The sequence below is a fragment of the Nematostella vectensis genome, chromosome 14, assembly GCF_932526225.1.
Source record: "Nematostella vectensis chromosome 14, jaNemVect1.1, whole genome shotgun sequence".
NCBI classification, from domain to species: Eukaryota; Metazoa; Cnidaria; class Anthozoa; order Actiniaria; family Edwardsiidae; genus Nematostella; species Nematostella vectensis.
This window is the reverse complement of record NC_064047.1, coordinates 11,617,747-11,640,092: the sequence shown is the minus strand read 5'-3', so window position 1 is coordinate 11,640,092 and position 22,346 is coordinate 11,617,747. Positions and strand designations below refer to the sequence as shown.

Genomic DNA, 22,346 nt, shown 5'->3' with positions numbered 1-22,346 from the left:
ACGTCGCCTTTTTTTTTTCTTTTTTTTTTAAATAAGTTTTTTTTTTTTTAAATCCAAAAAAAACGCTCTTCAGAAGTAGACGAGCAGCTAAGGCACGTTGAACTTTAGAATACCTTCGCGGTGAAGTAGAAACACTGCTTCTTTTGACTACAGTATTATTTGGACTCTTAATGGGGAGTGTTTAAAAGCAATGCTATACTTTACCATCTTTATAAAGCATGCAAGACTTGGTTCCGGTAATGGAATGTCTCTGTTAACTATTTGTCCAATTATTCCTGTCTCTTATTTCTACAAGCCATGGTGCGTGGGGGCAGGCGAGGCGACAGGGCGACCGATTTTACATTAAAAACACACAAAAACTGAGTTGCTTAGTTAAACAATTTCTATACCTGTGGAGCTCCGCGGCGCAGGCTCCACTATCATTAATCTGACAATATGGAAATTTCGTTTTTAATTATGAGACTACCGCTGTTTTGGCCCATTGATGTGTTGCAACCTAAGTGTTGAATCCCCTATGCATATCTTACTTAATATACTGTGACCGGTGTTACTCAAATCAACTTTAAGTCTACTAGAGGACGGAAAATAACTTGGGTAAGTTCATTACATGTCTTCTCATTCTTGCCAGTGGTTACCTAGATTACATGTATGTATTTCTTATGTGAATGACGCCTACATGTTTTATTTAACTTGTGTAAGTTCATTACATGTCTTCTCATTCTTGCCAGTGGTAACCTAGATCACATGTATGTATTTCTTATGTGAATGACGCCTACATGTTTTATTTAACTTGTGTTCCTCGCCTCTCTTTCAGGCTTGACACAACGTCGCCTGTTTTTGCTTGAAAATAACAGGAATACGAGTTTTCCTCTTGGTAAATACCCATTCTTTCTATGCTAACACCTCTATTTCCTCTCAACAAGGCCTTACCTTACTTAAGAAATGTGTTTTTTATCTTCTTTTTGTTTATTTCGGTAAAACCTTGATAGCCACCACGCTTAAACCAATAGTTTAAGTTTAACAAACGTTTCTATGGAGCTAGCAATATACGAAAAATAGATAATAATATTATTTGCTTTTGTTTATAAAGGCCGTGATATAGAAATTAAAAAGTGTTCAGCAAATCTAAATTGTTCTAATATTAACAAACCCAAAAGGAAATGTAATTTAGAATTTACAAAAATTTAGTACCACATTCTTAAAAAAAACTAATTTAAGATTAAATTTACACTCAGCGAAAAACATCTAAGGGTTGAAATAAAACCCTTTTGATTTTTTCTTACCACTGAACGTGTTTCGTGCGCATGGACATTGTAAACTTCATGAAAACAATCATCAGTGGGTTGCATATTTTCTATTAATGATTCCTTTTTTACTCACCCTTTGTGAACTACGTGCAGCACAAAATAATGAAGCACGTATTCACAGCACCTGCCCTAACGACTTAAAATTTTAACAAACATCATACAATCCACAAATCATACAATCTGCACTGTGGATTGGTTCGGACGAACCCCCCCCACCCGGCTGTAAGGTCCGCTCAGAGCAAACAAAAATATATAACGTTTGGCTGGAGATATACCGTGCACATCAATATGACTTTAAAATTACTATAAAAATCTTTTAATAATAATTATATTTATTATTATCGATATATGTTGAAAAGCACCATATTAATAACATTTAAAATACAAGATTGATTGAGAGGGGTATACCGGAAATTTGGTCCGCTGAAATGGAAAAACGAACCACCCCGCTCAAAATCCTGGCTACGGGCCTGAATGTTGAGAATCTATTAAGAGTTTTACAGCTCGCTACAATTTGAACAAATTTTTTAAATAGAATAATGGGGTTCCCCTGATCGGTGGGCAAAAATCTATGGTATTATTATTTTATGTATATATATTTCGTAGCAAAGCATGTAATTTCACTTATGTAGGTGCGCTAAATGACGAAGTTTTCGAGCAAAAGTAATGCATATGCGCAGAACTGGGTGCGCAATGCAATACGGATGGTAACGATTATTCTTAATAAATCCCCTGATAAGTGGGGGACCCCAAAACAGGTCTTTAGGAATGAAAAATTAGTTTCCCCTTTTTTTCCAACACATCAAGATATATCCCACTCTATCGTACATAACGACATGTACGCATATATATCATCCTTATTTCGGATTCGACCGTCAACACGTATACGGAATCGTAGCGTATTCGTTCCGTTCCGCTTTTGTTTGCGGATTCAAAAAGTTGCGGATTCGCCAGCGTAATCGTCGTATACGCGTGGACGATAGCCGTATCCGAAACGAAAAAGTTGCGTATTCATTCGATTCGTTATACGCGTGGACGATAGCCGTATCCGAAACGAAAAAGTTGCGTATTCATTCGATTCGTTATACGCGTGGACGATAGCCGTATCCGAAACGAAAAAGTTGCGTATTCATTTGATTCGTTATACGCGTGGACATGGTCTAATACAGCTCTGTTAGTTTAACTGAAGACCAGCCGCAGCGTTTTTCTACGAAACAGTATAAACGAAAAAGGTGCCGATTCATTCGATTCGTTATACGCGTGGAAATGGTCTAATACAGCTCTGTTAGTTTAACTGAGGACCAGCCGCAGTGTTTTTTTACGAAACAGTATAAACGAAAAAGGTGCGGATTCATTCGATTCGTTATACGCGTGGAAATGGTCTAATACAGCTCTGTTAGTTTAACTGAGGACCAGCCGCAGCGTTTTTCTACTAAACAGTATAAACTAAATTTAACTACATCAAATGCACTGAGTGTCTAAAATTGTGTATGCATTAAGTGGTTTTCAAAAACCTGTGTAATGCTATTTAGTTGTTTTAGTACTAAATTTATATCTTTCAAGCAGTCTATAGGAAAAGAATGGATCCTCCTGAAGAGCGCAATAAGGAGGACGCCAGAGAAAAAGAACACAAAGAAGAGAACGAAACATGGAACATGATACGCGAGTTCGCTGGCTACACAACCCTTCATGGCTTCCATTTTCTGGTCGACTCTAGTTCCCGTTGGAGGCGCCGCATCTGGTTCCTTTTGTTATTGTTCTGTTGCGCGATGTTTATATATCAGTTTGTTATTAGCGTGAATCGTCTAAGGGCGTACAAGGTGGTTTTTAGTCGCGGTGCGGAGCAGCCAGGTGAAGTTGATTTCCCAGCAGTTACCATATGCAATAAGAACATGCTGAGAAAGAGTTTGATTTTAAACACAAGTGCCCAGATATATCTGGATGAACAGGACGCAGATTTCAAAAGGAGTCTGAAACAAAGCAACATTAGTTTTGATGCAGAGGAATTTGTGAAGAAGTACGGGCATAATATCACAAACATGTTAAATAGGGCGAAAGGCTGTACGTTCAAAATGCTTTATCCTTGTTCAGGGGAGAACTTCACCTCCTTCTTTTCTTTCACGGTAAGTCAAGACACCAGGTTGGGATTCTGGTCGTGTGTCCGGTTTCGTTTACCCATTTCGCGCCCAATTTCCCTTTAGCTAGCTCGTCTAGCTCGCAGTGGTACTCAATTTTCTTTCATTACAGCGGACCTCCCAGCCGCGTATGGAGGTTCTTCCGAAACCCTTTTACAATCCCATCAGAATACTTTTAATTAATCACAAAATGCTTCTTTGGTTTAATGATGCTGTTGCTTAATGTAAAAGCTTCTCAAGCTTTTCATCCCCAAGCCCCCCTCTCCATTATAAGCCTCATTGAGGACAAATAATCTGAAGCCAAATAATTTTAAAATAAGCACAATCTTTCGATTAAAGCCCTCATCTCAATACCCCCTTCCCCCTTTCTTCCTTCTTGGAGACACGAGAAAACTAAAGAGATAGCAATTGTTTTGTTTTGTTTTCTAGAGAGGATGGTGCTACACGTTCAACGCAGGCGCAAATTACATTCAACGCGTTTCGGTGGCTGGAAGAGAAACCCGACTTAAGCTATATCTTGATGCCAAATCGCACGAGTACTATGGGCCATTCAGCTACGATGGCGTCGGCTTTAAGATTGCCGTGCATGATCAGAATGACGTTCCTGATATGGATAACGGCGGGTATGACATCTCCCCGGGCTATCTCACAACAATAAGTGTCAAGAGGTTTAAGGTTAGTTATATTTAAACATTTTCTTTTTATTAAAAGTTGCCATTCATTTTTCGCCCTGTCATTCGCCTATTTGGAAGTCGACTCCAACAGTTTCCTTGCCTTTTTTGGCCACGTCATGGTGTCTAGATTGACAGATATCACGCAAACTTTAAGAGAATCTCCATTTTTTGTCTTTCTTTGTTTTAAAAGATCAATCAAATGTTGATTGTTAAAATTCTGTTTATTTATCTAAAACCTATAAAATACAACATTATTTGCATCTAATAACAGGGCTTTCAGTATGTGTGCTTACTTACTCTATATAGGAAGTTTCCTTGCCCCCTCCGTTTCCGACCAAATGTGGCTCAAGAACACTTGAGCATTACGAGAGGTACTCCACTAAGGGATGCGAATACGAATGCTTCGCTAAAGACTTCGTGAGGAAATTCAAGTGCAAAGTTTTGGGTATGGCACCTATTAAAGGTGAGGAATTTAATCGGCCTCGCGCCCGTTTCTCGAAACACCCGAGAATTCTCGGGCCCAAAAACTTAATTTTGCATTTTTGCTCAAAATTTCGCATGTTTTCCTTTTGGAGAACCGCTTTCATGTTTTAGAACAGTTTGAACTTTCTCTTGGTTCATATTCCCAATAATTTCTCTCAATAGGGCTATTTTCGGAGTTTTGCTGAGCCAGAAAGTTACCCGAAAAGTCTCGGGTGACTGCGAGGTCCCGAGAACTTTCTTAATATTTAAGCCATGTGAATTTTGGGCCCGAGAAGTTCGGGAAAGATCAAAATCTATAAATCTATAAAGGGAATCTTCCTTTACATGAATCTTTGCGGTAAAATACGATGTTTGGCGATTTTTCAACACATTTAGAAACCATAACCTTTAGAGAAATTAGCCAGCTTTTCAAATTTAAGGAATAAATCGTTTTCGGGCCCGAGAATTCTCGGGTGTTTTGAGAAACGAGCCCCTGGTGCCTGTGCACTGGGCCAGTTTGCAAACTTGGGGTAAGGGGAGTACGCAAGACGAGAATAGGGTCGAAGGAAGGTTTATTTTATATTGCTTGGATCGTTTAAATGGATTGAAATGGAAACTATTAGATTAAAAATAAATGAACAGATAAGTCCCAAAAAGAAATAGAAACAAGCCTCGATTATATGTTAAGGGAGCTTATTGTAGGATTACATTGGAGGGGGGAGGGCTCTCTTTTGCGTTTAGACACTTGCTTTTTCTGGCAATTACAAATTCTCAAATACATTAACTTTATGATTTTATTCACCTATTGTACGGGTTGCACCCGAGAATCAATGTATCGTAGTCCGCAGTGGTTCATGGGTAACGTATAAATGGCTGAATCCTGGTTTCTGAAGGCCGTGTGAACGTTTAGAGGTACATAAACAAGAATGTGACCCCACCCCTACCACCTTTCCTTTTTTATGTCCCTTTTTTTTTTGCTTGCCTCTACGTTAATAATGCCCTTTGTTACATTAAATCAAGCAATACCCGTACGCCTGCTAAAGTTGTTACGTTTATTTTCGATGCTTAAAGGAAAGGTAGGGCGGGGCTATTTTGAGACCGGGGGCTTTAAAAGGATTGTAATCATTTCACCATGAACATGATTATTTAGAGATAAATTCTTCATCAATTTTTTTTTAGAGATAAGAAATGCATCGTTTTGTCCAGTTTCTGTTGTGAGTGCTGCTCTCATGGACTTCCATAAAAACTGGCACTTGGAGTTATGTGATTGCCCCAAACCTTGCGAGACTGTCAATTACAATGCACAGCTATCAACAGCACACTACCCCGCCCCGAGCCTTCTAGACGAACTGTCAAAATTCCCGTTGGAGGGATTCGTGAATAAGTCAAAGGAGGAATATGTCAAGTTTGTGAGGTAAATATACGCCAATAAGTCAAGGGAGGAATATGTCAAATTTGTAAGGTAAATATACCCCAATGTGTCAAGGGAGGAATATGTAAGTTTGTAAGGTAATTATACGCCAATAAGTCAAGGGAGGAATATGTAAGTTTGTAAGGTAAATATACCCCAATGTGTCAAGAAAGGAATATGTGAAGTTTGTAAGGTAAATATACCCCAATGTGTCAAGAAAGGAATATGTGAAGTTTGTAAGGTAATTATACGCCAATAAGTCAAGGGAGGAATATGTAAGTTTGTAAGGTAATTATACGCCAATAAGTCAAGGGAGATATATGTGAAGTTTGTAAGGTAATTATACGCCAATAAGTCAAGGGAGGAATACGTAAGTTTGTAAGGTCAATATACGCCAATAAGTCAAGGGAGGAATATGTAAGTTTGTAAGGTAATTATACGCCAATAAGTCAAGGGAGGAATATGTAAGTTTGTAAGGTAATTATACGCCAATAAGTCAAGGGAGGAATACGTAAGTTTGTAAGGTCAATATACGCCAATAAGTCAAGGGAGGAATATGTAAGTTTGTAAGGTAATTATACGCCAATAAGTCAAGGGAGGAATATGTAAGTTTGTAAGGTAATTATACGCCAATAAGTCAAGGGAGGAATACGTAAGTTTGTAAGGTAATTATACGCCAATAAGTCAAGGGAGGAATATGTAAGTTTGTAAGGTAATTATACGCCAATAAGTCAAGGGAGGAATACGTAAGTTTGTAAGGTAATTATACGCCAATAAGTCAAGGGAGGAATATGTAAATTTGTAAGGTAATTATACGCCAATAAGTCAAGGGAGGAATATGTAAGTTTGTAAGGTAATTATACCCCAATAAGTCAAGGGAGGAATATGTAAGTTTGTAAGGTAATTATACGCCAATAAGTCAAGGGAGGGATATGTAAGTTTGTAAGGTAATTATACGCCAATAAGTCAAGGGAGGAATACGTAAGTTTGTAAGGTAATTATACGCCAATAAGTCAAGGGAGGGATATGTAAGTTTGTAAGGTCAATATACGCCAATAAGTCAAGGGAGGGATATGTAAGTTTGTAAGGTAATTATACCCCAATAAGTCAAGGGAGGAATATGTAAGTTTGTAAGGTCAATATACGCCAATAAGTCAAGGGAGGGATATGTAAGTTTGTAAGGTAATTATACGCCAATAAGTCAAGGGAGGAATATGTAAGTTTGTAAGGTAATTATACGCCAATAAGTCAAGGGAGGGATATGTGAAGTTTGTAAGGTAAATATTCGCCTTTGACTGCACTCTGCAATATTTTGCGAAAACTCGTCAATAAATTTACTTTGCTTTCTGGCTTCCGTTTGTCAAGCTCCTAACGGAATCGCATTTGGTGCTGTTGAGCGGCCAGCCATCGCCTTGAAGAGAAGAATTGGAAACCATTTCAGTGCTAGCCACCAGCCAATGAAAACTCGTTTAAAACTGAATCTAAATGACAGAAGCCAAATGCAATTTACCTGCTTTGTAGTAGGCAAGAATTCGCAGAATATTATACTCGTTTTCAGTCACGAGCGCAGGTCGAGAAAAAAACTTCGCTTTAGAAATCGCTTTTGGTGGACGTCAATCATCCGGTTTCCATAGAAATCTGTCGACACTACTTTTCTTTCCGCTAAAGTGTTGGCTTTTAGCTCAATCACTACCGAACACTCTCCCTCGCCTGCTCGCGTCGCCAAGTTCGGAATTCTGGTGCAAATATTTTTGCAAAAAGCGGAAGCGGAAGAAGATTCCTGAGATCACGAAGACATTGAGATTCCGGATGACGAGGAAACTCAAACCACTTGTAATAAGCTTCTGCTCAGCGCTGGAATAGAAAATATTTGCCCGGTCAATGCTCGATCCAATGTTTGAAGCTCGTCAAGTAAACCTCGTCAAGATAGAGCTCTGTGAACTGCTTTTAATAAGATATCTTAAAAGAAGTGTATCTGTGGCTGACTGAATGAAAATAGCGGTTTTATGGTTATGTGATTACGGGCGAAAGGATTCTGTAAATAGATAAGTGTGTTGCAGTTTATCTTATAAACGAATGTCTAACTCACACTAAAAGTTTCCGTTATGTCAGTGAAAGATGTCCCCTTAGCATAAAAAAAACTCTCAGCCGAAACGAATTTGATAACCATTTTGTCATGCTAAAAATAAAATGGTCGCTTTAGAGTTTGAATTTCGAGAGCTTGTCGTGCGACGGGGCTCTTAATTCTCCATGTAAACCGCTTGATTGACGTCCACCAAAAACGATTTTGAAAGTAAAGTTTATATCTCAAAAAATTCCACGCGAATTCGAGAAAGTGATGCTCTCCAGAACAGGTCGCATGCGCCGGTGAGGCTTAGGGTCCACTAGTAATCTAAGGGGTTTCCAGCCTCAGAATTTCTCTCACATTCTGGCAAGTTAACAGGTGCTGGGGTTGGATATTGTTGGAGAGGAAGAGGTTGTTTGAAGGAAGGGGGGGGGATGAACAGGCCTTACGTTCACTCTCAGCGTGAGTGAAAACCGCTGGGTTTTCGAGAAAAACTTTATGGCCATGACTGGAAGGTGTTTAAAAAAAGGGGAAGTGGGTGCTAATTGACGCAATGTGGCCATCTTACCCCGCCATGCATACCTGTGGCCAAATGCACTTCGGTGACAGGACTCATGTTACTTTACATTGCAGAGATAACATTGTTGTGGTGGAAGTCTTCTACGAAACCCTCCTTACCGATGTTTTGAAGGAAGAAAGAGATTATGACTTTAACATGTTCGCCTGTAAGTACATGTACAATTGGCTCAGATATATCTTTATTATCCAAACACAAAAAAATCCTTGAAAATATCGAAAATTATGCCATTTTTGAACGGTTCAAAATCTGCATAATTTTCGATATTTCCAAGGAATCGATTCTATATAATCGATATAAGACATCAACTTAAACTGACATCAATACGCAAATTGAAGTGGTTTACCCATGAGGTATGCTGGGAACTTCGGCCTTTGGAAGAGAAATGGACACGGATCGTTTTTTGAGTAAGCTTTAATTCTAAAACTGATCGTATTAAAATATTCTGTAGATTTAGAGATTTTGTCAAAACAACTCCTACATTGTAGTTCGCTGCATATGAAAGGATGAAACAAATTGCATAATTATAACTCGAGCTCGCTCTATTTCGAGCTGTAATCGTTCAGCCTTACGTCTAGTTATTGGCTTTTAAAATGCTCGCGCGCGTTTACAATCTAGAAAAAGGCAAAGCCATCATTCATCATTTGTGTGATTTGTGTTTGAAATTTTAGTTTCTTGACAGAAAATGAAGCTGAAATTTGGGATATCTATTTCCTTGAAACAATACGAAGAAGGAAATGGAGCGATATAGAATAGTTTTAAGACTTCCGGGGAAAAATGCCTGTCGGTTTAGCGTAGTCAGTAGAGCAACGTGTTAAGGTAATTCCCTTGAATTGCACTGCGCACCCCTTCTGCGCATAGTGGCGCGCTGTTTGTTCGAATTTTCCGGTATTAAGTGCGCGCGCGCCACAGTTGTACAAAAAAAAAACAAAGCAAGTCGGTTACCCCCATTTTTTATTTGCTCAAATAGTTAAATATATACGGAAAAATGATATACTGAAAGAATAAAAAAAAGTTGGGTTGTAGCCGTAAAAATACTTCAAAATGGCGCTTTTTACCGTATGAATAGTGGCGAAAACAATGTCTTTTAGTGCGATCTCTTAAAATGTGATATGTTTTGAACATTAGCTACTACGGGTTATTGTTTAGGAGATCGGATTTTGGCAGCTCGACAAACAGAACTTAATTTTCTAAAGACTATAGGAACTGTTTTTGAAAACTAAGAGTTGGGATTTTTCCTTGATGCTCGATCAGTAAAAACGCGTCAACTCTACGCCCCTTTGTTGTGAAAACGAGGTCGATACTTATGCACCAGTCAATTGACAGCCCGGCCCCCCGACCCTCGGGACGTACCGGGGATGTAACGCGGTCATGCGGGGGATTTAACACTTATTTAACACCTGTTGTCCACCGGGGACAGAAGCCCTCAACAGGCCGGGATAGGGAAAGGGGAATTAACGCTGAACTGGAAGTTGCGTCCCCGGTTTTTTCCCGGAGTATTCAAATTATATTTTTTCAACAAAGATACTTGCATGCAAATCTAAATCTCTGATAGTATTGACTGAAGAAAAATATAGTTTACTCTCTATCTGTCGATGTCTGTTGATTTTTAAATTTGGGGTAGTCTGTGGTGAAAGTACTAGAGAGGGCCCGGAAGTGGGTGTAGTATGCATGCGCCTTTTCCCGCCGAAGTTTCGTTGACTGAACATGGCAGCTCAGAGAAAGGTATGGCATTCTATGGTGGGACGTTATCGGAAAACACTGGGGCCATGTATCGGGTTTTTTTAACAGCGTCACAGGCGCCGGTAGCGGGGAAAGTAACGCACATTTCACACCAGATGAATGTTACTTTCCCCGCTATGTCCCGGGGATCGGGGTGTCGTGGTTTCAATTGACTGGTGCACTAGTTCAAGGCTAATGTAATGTTTTTTTTCTTTTTTTATCTCCCTTTCGCTTTTTTCTTAGACATTTTGAAAAAAAATGTTTTCTTAAATAAAAATATTATAGTTGTTTTATTGTAGGGTAAATTTATAGCTAATCAAGCCAACAGTTTGGAAAACATCTTTTAATAATCTAAATGTTCACACGATTATTTGCTAAATATGTACTTTGTATATACTTGAAATTACAGTGAAACATTTCTTAAACTACAATAGTTGTTGTAGTAGCTACATCATGCTTTGCGGGGCTATTTTTTTAGATTTTGAACCAAATCCCCAAAATTCCAATTTCATTTTCACGTGCGTCGCGCCTCGCTGATTATTGATATCTAATCTTAATTTCAGGATTTGTTAACCAAAAGCATTGGTGACTATGTTCGCCCAAAAGCAGATCGATCGCATGCATTGAAGGGGACTTTCATTTATTCTACTCCTATAATACTCCTATAACCCGAACTCCCGTTTACCTGTTTTCCCGTCCCCTCATGAGGGTTCGACTTAATGGGGTTCCACTGTAGTCTCTATAGGGCATGGAGTCAGATCGAATAAGGAAGCAGTTTGAGTTATCCAAGTTCGAATTTATTGGTTCCATTGAATATAAAATCTTTTGAAGCCCAAATGAGAAAAAAAACTGTCTTTGGCAGTTTATGTATTTATTATTTGTAGATAGTGCATGCGCGTGTGTGACACAACTTTTTGTTTTGTTTTTGTTTTTACATTTTTTTAAAAAGATTTCTTTAAAAAGATGTTCCAATAGGAAGGATTAAAAGAACTTTCGTAGGATTAGATATTCGATACAAATCATTTGTATCATTTGTAAGTTATGCGAACCGCCGTTTCCTGAAAAAGAAATAGATTATATAAAATCTGAAGCCTTAGCAGATATAAGGATTCTGCCTCAATTGTAAAGTTGTTTGTTTTATTAAATTATCGAAATTCTTCATCATCATTATTATCATTGTCATTATCATCACCATAACAATCTTAATCATCACTTCCATCACCATAACCATTACCTAACTACCACCATCATTATCATCATTATAATCTTTACCACCATTACCATCAACACCTCCACCGGCATCATCATTATCATCATTATAACTATCACGAAACCATCATCATAATAATTATCATCATCACCATAATCACTATCACCATGGTCATTATCACTATCTTCTGATTATCTTCCGTTATCATTATCTCAGACTTCTCTTTTCTGTTCCAGCCGATCTTGGGGGCATCTTGGGGCTGTATCTTGGTACCAGTCTTCTCACAATTGTCGAGTTTCTTGACCTTGGCATTCGCTGGTGTCTAAGGCGACGATCAGACAGGTCACAAGTTCGTTCACAAGCCTGGGTGAAATAGAGACGACCTGATAAGGCGATTGCAAGGAAAAGATATTTTCAAAAAATGGTAGTAGGTATTGGGAAAACACTGGCTGCAAAGCTTAGGCAGTACCGAGGTACCGATTAGGTTCCCGTTGAGGCTGGGTCGTTCTTATGTTTGTGATTTAATGTTCTTAATATGTTCTAAAAATATATAAAACCCGATGAATTATCAGTAGAGAATTACACAAATGATCATAGACATAATATACAAGTTTATGAGCACTCTTTGATTCTGCATTTTAGAACGCATCACCTTTGCAAAACAACATTTTACTGCTATCTGAGCCTCGGCATGTTCTTAGCATGTTCTTAAAAAAAATGACGAAATCCCTGGCTCGAGGTTCTTATAAAAAAGATAGCCACCATTAAATGATTTTTTTTGCAAAGCTGTACTTTTATTCCACCGTTTTACCTCCCAAGATTGGGTATCCCATGCCTTGTGTTAAAATGTTAATCCAGATGGCTGGTATTCCAAAATTTTGTTGACGATCTCTTGATGATTTAGCGCACATCATTGGTGCAAAGATTTGGTCACGTGATGTAACGTCATTGTTGATGTTATCAAAACCGAAAACACGCTATTCACCATAGAAACGTCGATTTCACTAAACTTAGTAGATTAGACTGTAGAAAGAAGGAATATATAGTTTGGATCGGTAGATTTGATATCTGCAACGAGATGGTGACTTACCGCGATTTTCAAGTTCTGCGTCTGCAGAAGAACTCTCGTCCCAATAACATTTAGTGATTTTTATTGGTCAGCGTCTTGCGCAGAGGTGGCGTGATTGGAAACCATTTCAGTGCTGGCCAATGACAACGCTTCAAGGATTTTAAATAAAAGAGGTCAGAAGGCTTTTGGAAAAGGTAGCGGGAGTTGTAGAATTAAACATCACACTAATCTGTATATTAGTAAATAAACAACAACGCATTGGTTTAATTTGTATATTCATTCTGTATATTATTGTGTGAATAACATCAGCATTTTATCAATAAACCACATCCATTTCTTTGTCTATTGCTTTGTCCAATCTGCAAAAGTATAATTTAAAATTATTGGCATCACAAAAAACATTTTGTTTATACATTTAGGAGTAAGCGAAAGCTTTTTAGGCGATGTTTTTTTTTTTAAAAGACCGATGTTTTTCGAATGTGGGCGAACACAGTGATCCTTCCTAATCAGTCATTTTATTTTATTTTCAAAATATGCAGATTTTTGCGATAAAACGGAAGAATAATGAGTCACTAGAACCCTTGTTATTTATATTTCCTCTCGTTAGCAACAGACGACATTAACAATTGACAACGGTTAAATAATTGATCTCAGCACAGCAAACTTATAAACTTTGTTTTGATGACAAGAGATGATTAGATCTGTTTGTCAAACTTTATCTCACAATCCGAATATGTTTTCTTTCCCCGGCCAACAAAGTTCATTAAGGAAAAGCAAGAGTATGATTTTCAGCGGAAAGGATTCTAAGAACTTCTGCCTTGTACTGATAATATTTTTCGTTGGAGTCAACCTTGTAAGCGGTAAGTATTTATTGGTAATGCTATGTAGAATACACTCTTTTTTAGTAAAAACCTTTTTAAAAGAAGTTCAAGCAAAAAGTTCTTCTGACCTCGCCAGGCTTCGCCAATTGACAGTTTATTTTAGGGCAAGACTCTTAGAAATTCTGCCTTTAACTTGTATTTATTTTCTTTGGATTCCGGCTTGTAAGTGATAAATATTCACTAGTCTATCCTGAACAACAAAAGAACGATTTTTTATAAGAACCGATCACAAGCGCGTTACATAGGATTTTGAGTTGGGCGATATTCAATACTCTACTCAAGCCCTTATAGAACATTACGAAATCAAATCACCAATCTTAAAGACAATACTTAAATATGATGTGGATTGAAAAGTCAGACGTCTTTTAACCCTATTAAGCCCCCAGCAACTTTGACCTGCAATAACTTTCGAACTTGTAGGGCTACTAGAGCATTGAATTTTGACGAATTTTCCTAAAATTAATCTGGGATCAGTTTTGTGTAAACAAAATTTGAATATGTGTACGCTGGTAACCATAGCAAACAAGTTTTGAAATATAGGTTTAATGAAAATAAGGCAAAACGCTTTAAGTCGTTAAGATCAACTATTGATAATACCTGCTCAACGTGAAACCATGTAATATAAACGTTTTATTTCAAGTTTCAAAATAAACCAATAAAAATTTACATCTCTTTTTTAGGGGGGGGTGTTTTTTTTTCAATTTTTGACAATCTCGAAATAATGCTATATAGATAGTGCTAAATAGCAAAAACATTCATATCCATCAGAAATCATTAAAAGAACTTGAAACGAAGATTAAATATTGTCAAAAATCTTTAGATTTTTTATTAATTAAAATAAATAACTTTAATTAAATCCAAGATGGCGGATGCTGATGACACATAATAAGCTAAAAATTGCTTTTTTTTAAATTAACATCTAAATTTCGCAGAATACATTTAATATTCCTCTATTATAAATAAAAAGTAGGAAAAACATTTTTTGGAAATACATTAATTAAGAGTCCATTCGCAAACATATGCTATATTTAAATGTGGACTATAAAAGCACACTAGCATACACACATTGGCATCAGTCGGGCCAAGACGGGACGCTAGCACAGTCCTTTATCCGTGCAGTTCGGCAACCATGGACAGCTGTTTCGTCCTTATCAGGACTCGTCATCATGGAATAGCCGGTTTGCCTCAGTTAAACTTAATCGCCAAAAAACTGCAGGGCGACTTCGACTTGAACGAAGCGCTTTAAACCACAGCTTAGATCTATGTGGGATCTAGAGCTGCGATCATGCTAGCAGGATGCCAATTGTGCGGATCGATTTCTATAGAACGAGGCAGTAAATATAAGGAAAATGCAAATAAGTGGACGGGTATTCTGCAGTTTAGCCAGATAATAATATTATTTTTAATAATACCGGTTGCTTTTTGAATACGAACTTATTATGATAAAATTTTTTGAATTTTATAGATGTTCAATGCAAAGGTTTCGAAAGATTTATTTATTTAAGGCTATTTATAACCATATGTCCTTAAATGACGTCATATTCTGTTGCTATGGCAACACAATACACCATTACCATTTTATTCCTCTTTATCACATAATGATTATTTGAAAATTTTATCATAATAGCTCCAATGGTTCAAAATGAGGGGCCGAAAGAGCCCCCCCCCCGGTCAGAGGAAGCCCCACAAAGCCCGGTGCAGGGGTTCATAAGTAGGGGCAATTATCTGTATCATGTAAGTGTCACGGCGTTTCCTAGGATCAGGCTATTTTTAGACGCGCGGATTAGCCAATCAGATGACAGGGCGGAAAAATTGACTTTGTCTCAAGGAATCCAAAATGGCGGCCGAGAAGGGGGAAAACGACGCTTGCTTTTTAAAGTCTTCCTACATCGTCATATGCCATCTTATTTCTGAATCATTTTTGTCACAAAGAAAGAAACATTTTGTTAATAGCCTTGAACTATATATTTTACATAAGTGGACTCAAACGTTGTTACGAGGACATTTTTTCTTGCTCTTGCAAAGCAATAAATTCGGAAATAAGTGATCATTTGTTTCGATCTCGAAATTCTCTCGCTGAGGTGTTTGATACTGCTAGTTAACTAACAATAGTGTAAGAAGTAACATACGGAAGTTTATGTCTTGTTTTTTTGTTTTACATTTATATTAAACCAGCTCTTCAAAACTGTAAGTAAATTGTGTTTGTATAAGAAATAATTTAGTCATGATGCGCATAAATATCAACATTCATGATCTGCCCTGGACTCAGCTTGCCCTGATCCGGTAAGAAATTGCAAAAATCTCTTGGCATCTGACCTTTTGGCTGTCCAGAAATCATAATAAGATTTAAAATCATTGCAAAAAAGGCCAGGAGTGTATAAAAGCATGCATATATGTCATCCTGGCTCGTAATAATGCCATCATTATAGTAATGAACATCATTATAGTAATGGCCCTAGTAAAATCTTTCAAAAAAATTCTTGATGGAAAGATGATGATGCTGTCACTCAAACAGTTTCAGACTCTTGAAATATTGTGGATCACTTGGGGAAATGGACTCCAGGTCCATTGACCACCTGGTGCTTGGAACCCTTATCAAATATTATAAGATTTTTTATCTGACTGACATAACCTTTTTTTTTGTATAGAGACAATGGATTGTTATCCTTGGTTTCCTTTAGTTTGCTGAATGGTTCTTTATCTTTGTGCCAATTGTGTGATGATTATGATGATTATTTCATCAGTCCATTCATTAAATGTCAATGGTAGCACTCTGGAGTCCATTTTTAGTGTCCTAAGATTTGGAAGTGGTGAAAGCAACTCATATGGCCAAGCCTTGGTACGCCAATCAACCGAAAGGATTTACAACGAAACAAATATTCGGAGGAAGGATATAGAAATGTCATGATCAATGTAGATGGGGCTAATATTTAGGTTACAATATAAATTGTTCAACTGTTTTAGTGCACATGCCTAGACAGTAAAAGCTGTTCTTACATTCCATTTTGGTTTGATTGGGGCTCTTCAAAGCCCATCCATAACAACATTAGGTAAACATATTCACCCTTTATAGCTACCAACTCCCTTGCCTTAGCTTAAAAATACCCAGTTTGTGGCTATTATTTCCTGGTTTGATATAAATCAAGGCAAATAAGTCAATAGCTTGGACATATTTCATACTATGACTTTGATAACCAGGATTTACAAGCTTTGATTTGGTGACCTGCTTCAGTCTGTGAAGAGGAAAATCAACAAAAAAAATGTCAGATTCTTAGAAGTTGTATTAACACCATGCCAAATGAATGTACACAAAATAGGCCAAATACGCACAGGAAGAAAACCACTTGACAACTTCTATCCTGATGGATCTTGTGGACTGTGTCAACAGTTAGAGACAAATACAGACTTTAAAAGAAATAGGTTGACACCCTTTAGAGGTGCTTTTTAATATACTATATTTTGGCAGACCAATACCTGCAGTTAATATTTAATAGTAAGAGTAGCATGCTAATATAAACAACTTCAAAAAAATAATTAACTAAAAATACAATAATTATAATAAGGAGTTGTGTAAACTAAGTTATTTTACAGTAAACAAAAGTCAACAATAAAGCTTTTTGAGTAGCAAAATACAGTCATTGATAAAGCAGATATTATCATTAAAAAAACTTTAGGATATTTTCCTTATCATAACATATAATTATCAATTACAGCAAAATAACCGACTGTTATTATTACAGGGAAATAACAGACTCTTTGTGTGGCAGCATAATCTTCCCCACAAGACTTTTCTGATAGATTTAACAAGGACTGAAAGTGCACTACTATAATGGTGGCAAGTTTTGCATATATGCATGCTTTTATACCCCCCTTGCCTTTTTTGTAATGATTATAAAACATATTATAGTTTTTGGTCAGCCAAGAGTTCAAATGAGAAACGACGTCAGTGGATAGTCACTATAATACACATCCTCTCTATCCTCTTTTTTTTTGGAAAGTCAAATTTGAACAAAGTATTCATAACAGATCATAAATAACAAGTATAAATTTTTGAATTAAATGGAAATAGAATTGACACAAATATCCATATTGAGGTTGCCTTTTATGTTAGTATACTTTTACATGGATATTTCTTACCAGATCAGGACAGTGAGTCCAGGACAGGTCATGGGTGTTGATACAAACACAGTTCCAGATTTGAAGAGCTCGTTTGATAAAAATATTTAACAAAAACTAAAACAAAAACTAACAAAAACTAAAATAAACACTATTGTTAGTTAACTAGCAGTATCAAAAACCTTATGAATGATAATATCGCCTTTCAGCGAGAGAATTTCGAGATCGATTCAAATGATCACTTTTTTTTTGCTAGAACAAGAAAAAATGTACTCGTAGCAACAACTGAGTTCACTTATAGAAAAAAAAAAGTCCAAGGCTAGTAAGAACATGTTTCTTTCTCTGTGGCTAAAAGGGTTCAGAAATTAGGAGGCATTTGACGATTGTATAAGCCTTTGAAAAACAAGCGTCGTTTTGCCCCTTCTCTGCCGCCAATTTGGATTCCTTGAGACAAAGTCAATTTTTCCGCCCTGTCATCTGATTGGCTAATCCGCGCGTCTAAAAATAGCCTGATCCTAGGAAACGCCGTGACACTTATCTAGTACCAGAATGTGGGGAAGTTGATTGCCCCTACTTATGAGCCCCTGCCCGGTGTTAAAGTTCTTATTAAAACCTTTTACTTATATCAATCTAGCCAAAACAAAGCATAGATAAACTTTTCAAATTCTGAAAAGGGGATTGAATTTGATTGGAATTTGAATTTTCTACAGATCTTTAAAAATTTTCCTGGCCGCGCGAAAGGAGATTGAATCGAGTGAATAATTCCAAGTTTTGGCGGGAAAATCTGAAACAACGTATTTTCTCTAAATCCGTTAAAATTCAAAGACGGCAATTTCAACAAAATATTGGCGAATTGTTTTCTATTGCAATGCTACCCACAATGAAGCGAAGAATAATTTAAAGTCGAAAATTGTATGAGAAAAAAGAAAATATCGTTTTGTTGTAGGTTTCAAAAACATCTCGCACTCGTGAGAATGTTGCCATTCTTGATTGCGAATCCAGCGCGCGCGCACAATGGAAAAACGATTCAATTAGTCTAAAAAATATCCGCTAAATTTTGCTGATTTGTTTCCTGAAGTTAAATAACCATTTAACTACCGGGATGAAATATAAAGATGACGGTAAAAGATGTAACCACACAACGTTCTTCAGCAATAACTAAGAATACATGAAGACGGGAACCCGTTTAGCGCGCGCATATGTTTTCTCATGTAAATTGGTTGACATCTCGATCTACGTCACAAATGACTGGACCCGGGCCTTTCAGTTCACGGCCCTTTTCCGAAGGTTGACTAAAATACCTCAATATTACAGATTTGAGTTATTCGCGCAAACGCGTGTTTTATAGGGTCCAGACGAACCAAATACCATTCGGAAGAAGAAAATATAAAGAATTGACAAAGTCTATCAACCCTAAAAGGTTATATGGACTTTAAGGGTGTTCGGAAGTTAGGTTGCTAAGAAGATTTAAATTACCGTAGATTCGTTAGAGAAAGAGTTTTACTGCTGAAATTGGACCAGTGGACTAGTGACTCATCGGGCTACATAATGATGACGTCATTAGATGACGTCATCACAGCAAAAAAAAAACGTTTATTTGCCTTTACTTTATTTTTTTTTCAAATGATTTTTGGTTCAGAGTATTTATTATTGATTTAGGAACAAACGTGAGCATGGTAATAAATATTGAATTTTTTTTAGACCAATTAATGTGCAAGCAGGTGCTCATATGAGCCCCTGGTGCAAGCCATTCGGGTATTTTGGACATTTTTTTTCATTTTGACCGGTATGCCTTATTCCATGCAGTTTTAACGAAAAGGGTTAACAATATTTCCGTACAAAAAAATTGTCACGATTTCAAATATTTAGGGTGCGATTTTAAATTTTTGTGAGTCGTTTTTAACGCATGCGCTGTGACCCAGACTAGGCGCGGCTGCTTAGCCACAAATCTACGGCGCTCTCTGCCATGTTTTGTTTTTGGACTCGCAATCGCACGGAAATTGATGTTTCACCGCGCTAACAATGTTGGATATCCTGGAAAAAGATTCACGGGCGCTGGTTGTTTTGATTGTTTGGTTGAACTTATTGATTTGAGCGAAAGTCTTGCTGCAAAAGGGGGAAAAATGAAACATTTTTGACCGGCGAAAATTTTTTAAACAAATGCGCGCGCGCCTTGAAATGCCCGCCATTTTCAAACCGGAAGCGACTTTTTCCGGGTCGCTAGGCGGGTTGTGAGTTTCGTATACGGCAACGCGTTGCGAGTTTTTGATTTTGATTCGACTTCAAAATCTCGCAACGCAAAATGACGAATATCGACGGAAACGACACGTGTAACAGGTCTACAGACAAATTTTTCGCGCAACCCCTTCCCAAAGTACATTTCGCGCTTTGCCAACATCAAGATGGCGGCGTAGTATTGGGAAAATAAAAAAGATACTGATGAGTTATTGTAAAGAGTAAGAAATTGACGAAACAAAAGACTGAAGTATTATTTTCCTAGTTCGTGTGCGCGCGCGCAGAAGGTCGCAGAAAAACTATTCGTGGGTTGCAAAAAGGCAAAGATAGATAGATGCCTTTTTTTAATGAGGGATTCACTTAATATCACAATGATAATGTACGCATGGCCCTCAACAGAAACAAAATAAATAAAATCTATTTACAAATCTGTTTACAGCAAAATCTTTGACGAAACTATTTACAATAACAATCCTTTGCTGATTTATAAACTTATTTACAGAGTTGTGATGTATTCTCTTAGTTTTGCGGAGAAGGCGGTGATTGACTTGGCTTCTTTGATTTCTAGTGGCAATGCATTCCACCTTTTAGCTGCTACAAACTTAAAGCTCATTAGCTATGCCAAAGTTGAAGTGGTGGTCTTAAGGAAGACATTCTTTTAGCTCAGCTATTTGATGTATGAGTACTACTGTGAATTCATATGGCATTTGTAATGGTCATTTATCCGTCTTGTAGTTCTCGATGCTTGCCGTGCAGTGCAATTTCTGGACTGTGTCGCTAACAAGTCCATGAGCAGTTTCCATCTTCTAGAGGCCTTCAACACGAGTGCGGACGCGTTTCAGTGTAAAATGAAGTGCTTCTTGAACGACAAATGCATGTCGTTTAACATTGGTCCGGTAAATAAAACAGACAAGAGAGCGTGTGAACTGAGCCTTGCTGACCTCGTGATGAACAGCACTGGTCTAGTGAACCGGACAGGATTCAGCTACTGTGGAGTTAAGGCAAGTTAGAACCAAAAAAGCCCTACCCACTTGGAGGCCACGCCCCCTTGTAGTAAGTCCTTGGGTTGCTTATGACGTCACATCCGCCTCATTAGATATGCCAAAGTTAAAGTGGTAGTCAAAACAGTCACGTGAAGTTTGTCTACATTTCATACAAGTTCCGTGCACCTGTTGAAAAAATGTTATAAATTTGCGATAGATCTTATATTTGTACCGATCCATCCAAAAAGGGGGAGGTTTCTTCAGGGTTCAAATTTTTCCGAAGAGGCGAATGAATTTACAGAACAACTGCGTTAAAGCTGCGAAATTCGTCTCTCCAGATGAAAATAAGCCGAGTCGAAAAACGCGAGTTTCCAGCAATTAGTTTTTGAAAGTAATAAAAACAATCCCAATGTCATCTTTGGTGTTGTAAGTAATTCAGAAATGTGTGATTACTCTGTAGATATTGTGGATTATTAATCATACATTGAAATTCACTCACTTTCACAGAGCATGGGCTTCCTCCGTGGTAACAGAGGTATTTGGACATTTTGTCCAATTGATTTGGAACTCAGAATAGTGAATTGTTATAAGAGATTCCTTCGCATTATCCGAACAGAAAAGTCGGCGACTCTTTTCCCGTAAACGAAAAGACCCTGGAGATTGAGTAAACTTGAGAAACACTGCGAGCTAGGAAGCCTTACCCAAAAGAAATTGATAGGCAATACCCCCCCCCCCCAAAAAAAAAAAACCCTCAATTTCTCATTGAGTGTGCTCAAAGGGATATGTAAGTCATATGGTTTCTTGATACTCATTAACTATATCTATTTTGTTTTACTCTATATACATCATGGCCAGAATACAGCTCTTTCCTTGAATATATTAACAGATAAAAAAGGGTATGATTGCTTTGTTGATAATGGACAAATTAAATTGGCTTTATAAATAAACACGCTACTGAGTGTCACCATAATCATCTTTTACCGGACAGGATCATAATAATTCCATCAGGTGAAGCCCCAGATGTGCCACTTGGCACTGAGGTGTTGACCAGTGATAAGTTTTTTTCTTTTGCATGTGTATCAGGCGAGTACACAGGAATATACAGCAACATAGCAGGGGTGGCGGGACATGTAACCCTCTCCCCCTTTAATAATTTTGAAAGCCATATAATTCCAGCCTGTAAATAAAGACATAAATGGCATACCCAAAATATTCACGACTGCACTGGATATATGCTAAATCCTGGTATGCTAAATCCTTGGAGTGGAAAATCTGAACAAAGTTGTATTAGGGCTAATAATATTAGCTGCTAGAACTCCCCCAAACAAGTAGAAGAAGTTACAGAAACGTGATCATTTCTGTTTAATAAAAGGTTATTTGTTATTTATTATGTTCAACGCCTAATTCTGACTGCTAGGTTTTTTACAGTATAGGGAATAGCATTTGTTGTGGGCTTCAAACTCGCTAAGTACTGACCTTCTATCGGCAAAAGCGAAATA

General features: G+C 37.5%; 2 protein-coding genes across 3 annotated transcripts; both read left to right on the top strand.

Annotated features, from left to right (window-relative positions):
- The first annotated feature begins 105 nt into the window (after nt 1–105).
- On the top strand, nt 106–11,964 carry LOC5504428 (acid-sensing ion channel 3). Of its 2 annotated transcripts, XM_048722140.1 has the most exons (8): nt 106–594; nt 815–874; nt 2,874–3,430; nt 3,872–4,117; nt 4,423–4,579; nt 5,758–5,992; nt 8,688–8,779; nt 11,800–11,964. In XM_048722140.1, the coding sequence occupies exons 3-8, from the start codon at nt 2,888–2,890 to the stop codon at nt 11,937–11,939; spliced, it is 1,413 nt and encodes a 470-aa protein (XP_048578097.1). In that variant the 5' UTR covers nt 106–594; nt 815–874; nt 2,874–2,887; the 3' UTR covers nt 11,940–11,964. The 2 variants fall into 2 exon arrangements, with proteins under 2 accessions (XP_048578097.1, XP_032228649.2); XM_032372758.2 differs by having other exon boundaries at nt 106–3,430.
- Nucleotides 11,965–13,273: 1,309 nt separating this feature from the next.
- Nucleotides 13,274–20,923, top strand: LOC5504419. Its single transcript, XM_048722208.1, has 2 exons — nt 13,274–13,492; nt 20,600–20,923. The coding sequence occupies exons 1-2, from the start codon at nt 13,324–13,326 to the stop codon at nt 20,872–20,874; spliced, it is 444 nt and encodes a 147-aa protein (XP_048578165.1). The 5' UTR covers nt 13,274–13,323; the 3' UTR covers nt 20,875–20,923.
- The last annotated feature ends 1,423 nt before the right edge of the window (nt 20,924–22,346 follow it).

Coding starts and splice junctions, on each gene's coding strand:
- LOC5504428 (XM_048722140.1), top strand. CDS start 2,888: ATGGATCCTCCTGAAGAGCGCAATAAGGAGGACGCCAGAGAAAAAGAA. Junction 3,431..3,871: donor CCTCCTTCTTTTCTTTCACG/GTAAGTCAAGAC, acceptor TTTGTTTTCTAG/AGAGGATGGTGCTACACGTT. Junction 4,580..5,757: donor GGGTATGGCACCTATTAAAG/GTGAGGAATTTA, acceptor ATTTTTTTTTAG/AGATAAGAAATGCATCGTTT.
- LOC5504419 (XM_048722208.1), top strand. CDS start 13,324: ATGATTAGATCTGTTTGTCAAACTTTATCTCACAATCCGAATATGTTT. Junction 13,493..20,599: donor TGGAGTCAACCTTGTAAGCG/GTAAGTATTTAT, acceptor TCCGTCTTGTAG/TTCTCGATGCTTGCCGTGCA.